At 41.8% G+C, this 7,231-nt stretch overlaps 1 protein-coding gene across 1 annotated transcript in view; it reads left to right on the plus strand.

Moving 5' to 3' along the window:
* STMN2 (stathmin 2) overlaps positions 1-2,563 on the plus strand; it is a 43,173-nt gene extending 40,610 nt beyond the window's left edge. Inside the window, exon 5 of the mRNA XM_071737825.1 lies at positions 1,194-2,563. Within this exon, the coding sequence (XP_071593926.1) occupies positions 1,194-1,253 (60 nt within the window). The 3' untranslated portion in view covers positions 1,254-2,563. The remainder of the gene's footprint in view (positions 1-1,193) is intronic.
* The last annotated feature ends 4,668 nt before the right edge of the window (positions 2,564-7,231 follow it).

The following is a 7,231-nucleotide window of genomic DNA, read 5'->3' on the forward strand; positions in this document are numbered from 1 at the left end:
AAAGAAGTGAGATACCTCAGTCCAAATCTTCAACAGCTGCACTAAACCATGGACACCCTGAGGAGGAAGGAATAAGTCCCATATAAATCGAGCCTTCATATTTATGGATCTTCTAAGAAATCATGATTTACAGAGTCACTTGATGCAATAAGCTGTCTCAGCCTGTGACCCATAGGTCAACTCAGACAATAAAAAGATAACTGTTGACTTAAGTGATTTTTTGACCTTTAGAAAATCTCTAATGCATGGCATGCCTTAAATCTGAAGTCACCTAGAGACAGATGTTTGCTTCTGCAGTTACCCTGTGCTTGTCATTTGGTTATGTGGGGTTTTTCTTCAGTGATCAAACTCAAGAACTAAAAGTCTGATAGTTTAACACTAGAAAGAAGAGAGGCATAAACCAAAAGCCCTAAAACCTAGATGCTGCCAAAAATAATAGGTTTATAAACACCCCAAGTAGAACATTCCTAAGTTCATTTTACAGTTGTTTCTGGCCACAGTCCCTTTTCTGCAGAAGTATCTGAACATACAGTGGATCATATAAGTCTAAATTATTTATGCCTGCTTTTGTAAAAGAGAAGATGGCATGGCTGAAGCTGGACAGAAGTCTCTAGCTTTGGCTTTTGGTAACTACATCCCATCTCCCTCATAGCCAGAGAAAGAATAGAGAAGACAGCTAGCTTCAGCATTCTAAGGGGATGCTTGAGATGCTCTGATTGACCCATCTTGGTGGAACTAAATCTTTGAACCTTTCCTAAATGCTACAGATGACACAGTAACTAACAGTTCTTCTGCATTCAGTGTGCAAGCAATTCATCCAAGCCCCTTCATCCTCCCCTATAATTAGTTTAACATCTAGGAATTCACAGGGCAAATATGAGCACTTGGCACATTTTATGCTACAAGCAGCACTTCTCTATGTGGGCCTTGAAAATGAAACCCTGTGAGGTGCTGAGGACTAAAAGAAAGGCCATATAGGATAAAAGACTGAGCTCCAGAGAGTAAGTAGAATGCAAGCATTGAACATTCTTCAGGCTGGTCTGGTGGATTATGGCTCTTCTTTAAAGATGGTTATACTGTGAAAGACTCGTTGTACAAGCATCAAATGCCCAACCTAAAGAGGTTGTCATCAGGAGGCTCCCTGGGCAGGTGGAATGAGAAAGAGATTTGATTTTTCCCTTCTTGTTTTCCAGGAGAGGCATGCTGCAGAGGTCCGTAGAAACAAGGAGCTCCAGGTGGAACTGTCTGGCTGAAAACAGCAATGGTGGATGTGACCCATCCCCACCATTAGTAAACTCCCCCTGCCTATATTATTATGGATCATGCGATATCAGTATGGGAAATGTATGACATGGTTTAAAATTAAAAAAAAAAAAATAATCAAGAACTCAATAAAAAACTTTGAAAAAGAAACAAAAATAAAAATAAAACGAATGCGGTCTCTTTGCAGAATGATTTGCTTGATGTTTAAAAAACTTGGATCTTATTTTGTAAATACTTACATTTTTGTTAAAAAATACAAGTATTGCATTATGCAAGTTATTTCATAATCTTACATGTCCTGTAACAGGCTTCTGATGTTGTCTATTTCCACTCGGTTGAATTTGCTGGGTCTGTTCATTTGAAGCACCCCACGTCTAATTCCTTTCCCTGCGACTTTCATTCAAACCCACCACGAGGTCAGTAGTAGTTCTATGGTGCTAGAGGCCAATCATTGCCTAATAACCTAAACTGCTTTGCCATCAATAAGCTTTGTTGAAACAGTGATTAGCTCACAGGTATCGTGACTTCACATTCAGCTGTCCAAGACAAAAGGCTCTTAAAAAGTTTGTTTCTTCCAATGCAACTTACACTACAGGGCTCTGCAGTGTGCTATGTAACTGAGGTTAAATCACCACATGCAGTCCTTGCTGCTTCTGCTTTTTGAGGTGAGAGGCAACAAATAACAGCTGCGACACAGAATGAAAGCAAGTGGGATCAGTGTGAGGCAAATTCAAGAGGCACATTGTGACCATCAAGCTATGACAAATTCTGGGTGATGCCAAACAGCCATACAAATGCTAATTGTAAAGTGAGCTTAATTCACCACTTGAAAATTTATTGATGGAGCAACTAAAAGCATCAAGTGGCTTTTATCTGTAGGTGCCATGATCTATGATACTTAACCTGATGCTATGACATTACCTGTGTAATAATAGTACAAGAGGCTACCAATTATACCACCTGGGACCCATGAGCCAGTTGTTACCTTAGTTTTTTTGACACTGCTGACTTCCATTCATCATGACCTTAACTCTTCAGTGTTAGCCAACCCTACCTAGTGACAGACATCTAGGACCAAGAGGGCTGAAGCAGGAGGAATGACTAGACAGGGTGCTTGTGCCAAGTACAGTATCACCAAACCTAACACATCATCCCCAAAATAGCTGCAGTTTTGAAGTTGTCCCTACCCCCCTGGAGGTTGCTGCCTGCATATTCTACTCTTCATTAGTGCTATTTTCCTGTATGTCATTGTGAGCAAGCTGTGATTAATAAAGAATTGGGGTTCTGTGAACTGAAAAAAGGGCTTGTCTCTTCTCTCGCTACATTACTTCTCTGACATGTGCCCATGTGAGGTGAAAACCTAATGTAGTCATAAAAGCACAGAAATGAGACTTAAAGAAGACCTATTAATAAACCAAGACTATTTCTCTCCTAATGTAGGAATAACCCCTGCTATGTGCTTTTCAGTGCTTAGGCTGGTTGTTTTTGAAGATTACTATACCAATTGAGTCTATAGATGTGACATCTAGCATTGAGTTAATATAAAAAAGAGAACTAGCTACACATATGTGCATATGCACCCTTTAATCCTGACTCAATACTGGGAGGGGGGAAAGGAATTTAGGGACTGAAAAGTGAATAATACAACTCTGAGTACATACCTGAGTAGCTGCAGCAAGATTCTGGCTGTTGACATGCTGATTTTCAGGGTAAAAGGGATTAATTTACAAGATTACAAGATGTATTGAAAAACACAAACTTACTAGGGAAATTGCTGAGCAACAGATCTGATACAACATTTTATTGGACCCCATTTGGAACAGGACAAATGATGGAGTGTTACCTCTAGGATTAGTTTTCTCATTTACAGTCATGAAAGTGGCACCATCTACTCTCTCTTTTGGAGTGATGGATCTCCAAAAGGTCCAGATCCTCAATACCATCAGTTTCTGACGCATGCAGCATGGTTTATTTCAGAGTCAAGTTCTGTCCCTGGAAGATTCAGTCAATAGTGAAAATCCAGCAGCAGCTGACCCAGGCTCAAGGCTGCAAGCCCAGCTCTGTATGCGGTGAGCTCTGTACCACAGAATGAGAGGAGTACTCCAACTTGTTATGGCAGCTGGGTTTCCTTGACTAAATTTTTTGTCTTTCTGGCAAAACCCTGTCAGACTTTGGATCTGGATGTCATGATCTTCAATGTTGCCAAGCACTCAAAGTTTGTAGATTGTTTTCAGCCCCAATAAAAAGGGACATTCAGTCAAGCTTGTATTTCAATTTAAATCCAGGATCTTGGTTTGAGGACTCCTGGATTTTGGTTACATTTCCCTATGGCAAGTCACTCATGGTATTCCCTCTCTGTTGACTTAACAAGATCTGGTCATGCTTTAAGCCCTTTTCCTGTTTGTCCTTCTGGCTACACTTCCTTGGAGAAGAGGCCAAGGAGAAAGCTCTGGTGCTGAGGCCAAGCAGGGCAGCCTGCCTCACCTCCATGGGGATAAAGTCTCTTCCTGCACAGCTGAGGGCTCCCACATCCAGCATCCCTATTGAGATGTTCCCTGACCCATGCCCATGCTAGCACAGGCATCAGCATTGTGTGGGAAAAGCTTCTCTGAAGGTACCAAGGCTGAACCAGGGAAATGAGTGGAGAACAAGACAGGGTGAGCACTGTAGGCCTATGTCAGAGCCCATTCTCTGCTCCTCTTCAGTTATACCTTTTAAGAGTTGTGAATCTTGAGTTCATTTTATTAAGGCATAAATGTATTTTGAAAGCCTGTTTGCAAATACACTGTATATTTAATCTACAATAGCAAAAAAGAATATCTGGATAGCTGTAGCATGGCCGTTTCCTTAATTTACTTCTGTTTTCTAACATTTTTTCCTTATATTTTTCCTTAGCACTGTGTTCCTAGCTCCTCCTTACTTGTCCTAGCAAAAGCATATTAGTGACACGGGTCGTTCATGTGGAGTTGACGATTAAAGATCTTTTCAGTAATAAAATATTCAAAACATCCATTTTCAAAGTATTACCTTCACGGCTTTTTGAAATTTCTCTGATTATCTTTTAATTCAGTGGCAAGCAGTGAGCTCAGGACTTTCACATTAAAAAAAATCAGGCCACTTCTTTGACTGACTGACTTTGATGCCCAGCAACACACTGTGAGCTTTAAGAAGCTGATGCTGCAAATCTGATCATTTTCTGTATGCTGCCTGACACCTCCCAAATGACAGGAGGGAATCTGGAGTGCCACACAGATGCTCCCTCCTCTTGTTGAGATGTAACATGGCTTGGCAGCCTGGCAGAGCTGTGCACACACCCAGAATATACCTCTGAGCTGTGGCCTCTATAGGAGATGGGTGGGTAGGGTTCAGGTTCCAAGTAGCTGCACCACCAGTTGAGTCAAGGCTGCCACAAGGTAAATGCCCAAGAGAGATAATATTAACCATCCAAACCTGTCACACTCCATGGTCTTCCTGGAGCCACAAAATTTATGTTCAAACCAAGTCAAACATGTTCAAAATGAGAAGGCTTGGATGTAGGGTTTAAACCCATCACTGATACAGCAGACCTGGAAAACAATGCCCTTTTTTTCTCCTTTCTTATCACATTCCTTCTCACACAGAGGGGTTTTTTGAATGACTGGAACGAAGTCCTAACCTTTCTATAGCCTGTTAGCAAAGTCTGTCTGTCCCTTCACTCCAGAATCCTCTAACATGTCACTAATGTACAGCAGAATGCCACCCACCTGAGCAGAGCTCTCTACACAACAGCCCTGTCAGAGGGGTGAGCTCTGTGAGCAGTGTAGGAAAGAGCTTTACTCCCATCATTCCAAATCACTGAGAGAATTATTTTTCTCTCATCTCCCAGAAGGAAAGGGACACCGTTTAAAACCTTTAGGGCAGCATAAGCCCCTTCTTTCTCATCCAACTTTTGCCTGAGCCCATCATATCAAATCAAACCCTCTCATCAACAATGTCCCTAAATGCCCCTTTTTCACATCTTTTAAATACCTCCAGGGATGGTGACTCAACAACTTCCCTGGACAGCCTGTTCTAATGCTTAGTAACCCCTTGTGGGAAGACATTTTCCTAATATCCAATCTAAACCTCTCCTGGTGCAAGTTGAGGCCATTCCCTCTTGGCCTATCACTTGTTACAACCCTCAACTCACTACATCTTCCTTTCAGGTAGCAGTGACACAGCCTCCCCTCAGCCTCCTCTTCTCCAGGCTAAACAACCCCAGTTCCATCAGTCCTCATAAGACTTGTGCCTAGACCTTTCACCAGCTTCGTTGCCTTTTTTGGGACATAATTCAGCCCCTCAATGCCCTTCTTGTAGTAGGGGGCCCAAAACTGAGAACAATACTCAAGGAGAAGCCTCACCAGTGCTGAGTACAGGGGGAACAATCACCTCCTTGGTCCCACTGGCCACACTTTTCCTGATACAATGATGGACAGAAGAGAGGATTGCAGGGGAAGAGGCAGGTCCTGCTTCCAGCTGGCATCACATGAGCCATTTTGAGCACATTTCAGTGATGGGAAGAGGCAGACATTCACTCAGCAGAAGCGATACTGCCACGAAGGTAGTAGGAGACTTTTAAATTATCTTTCCGATGTCCCAGAGCTGGTGCTGCAGTGATGCTGGTGCAATGGTGCCATGCAGTGGTCATTCTTAATAAAAGGGATCACCTCTAAATAAACCACGGACTGCAAGGATAGCCTCTTAAGGATATCCATTTAGTCTGCTGCATAGTTCACATGAGGTCTGTTTATAAGGTAGATGGTGGCTCTGAAATCTGAAGGCTGAGTCCAGACATTTTTCAAGTTTAGCTATACTGTAACATGAGTGGCATGACCATGGATAGTTGTAAAACCAAAATGGGCTGATACTTTTGTGTTTAACAAGGAGTGGCCAGAATTACACCTATTGCAAAACCACCATCAGAAACTCCCATGAGTACTGATAATATTCCCATTGCTGAAACTTCAAACATGTCTAGAAAGGACCATATAATACACAGTTACCAGCCTAGAAGAGAGACAGAGGAAATAATGAAAGCAACATCAGGAATACAGGGAAGAGCAAGGAAAACTAGCATCAGAGCCCATCAGCAGATCAGGGGTTACATGAACTGTGAAACAGCCCTCACATTTGAAAATTAGGATTCATCTTCCAGCAGAGGACAGAGGATGGTCACCCTTGAAGCTGCCACCCTTGAAAGAAACTGAACTCTTCCTCAACTCCCACCCCAAAACTTGGAACAAAGGCACAAGAAAGTCTAAAATCCAGCCATACATCCATATCTACTTACAGTACATATGTAAACATAACCTATAGCTCTGTGAGCAGCAGAACCAGGGGCCTGCTAGGGACTCCCCGTTAAGTCCTCTGTGGACTCCACATGATTCTCCAATGCAGAATAAAATTCATAACTTCAGTGTTTTGTTGGCACTCTGGTAGGATCTGAGCTTTAACTCTTCCTCTGAGGAAATTAACAGTGGTTCCTTTGCTATTCAAAGAGAACAGGAATGCATGTGGTTGATAATTTGCTCAGGGAAACATTCCCCTTCAAGTTTACAATGAAATGCCAGCTGCTGGAAAAGGTTGGCTGGTTGGTTCCTACTGTAACAGATTGTCAGATGTGTCCCAGAAGAGGAAGCTCCTGGGCAGCCTCTGAAGATGGAAGACACAATTTAACCAAGATACAGCCTAGGCTTGGGGGAAAATAAAAAAATAATGATTTTTTTTTTATTAAAAAAGAAGATAAGGAAAATAAGAAACAAGGAAAGAACCAAGCTATAACTTAAATTTCTTCTAGATATTATAGTTGCAACAGATCTTAAATCAAACTTTGGAAAACAAGAACGCCATAATAAACTACATTTTTTAAACATTAGATTTTAAAATACACAGGATGCCTGAAGTCTTTTAGACAGTGACTTCCACAGTTTCGCAGTAGTTCACAAAAACT

This window comes from Heliangelus exortis, chromosome 2 (assembly GCF_036169615.1).
Source record: "Heliangelus exortis chromosome 2, bHelExo1.hap1, whole genome shotgun sequence".
In the NCBI taxonomy this organism is placed as follows: domain Eukaryota; kingdom Metazoa; phylum Chordata; class Aves; order Apodiformes; family Trochilidae; genus Heliangelus; species Heliangelus exortis.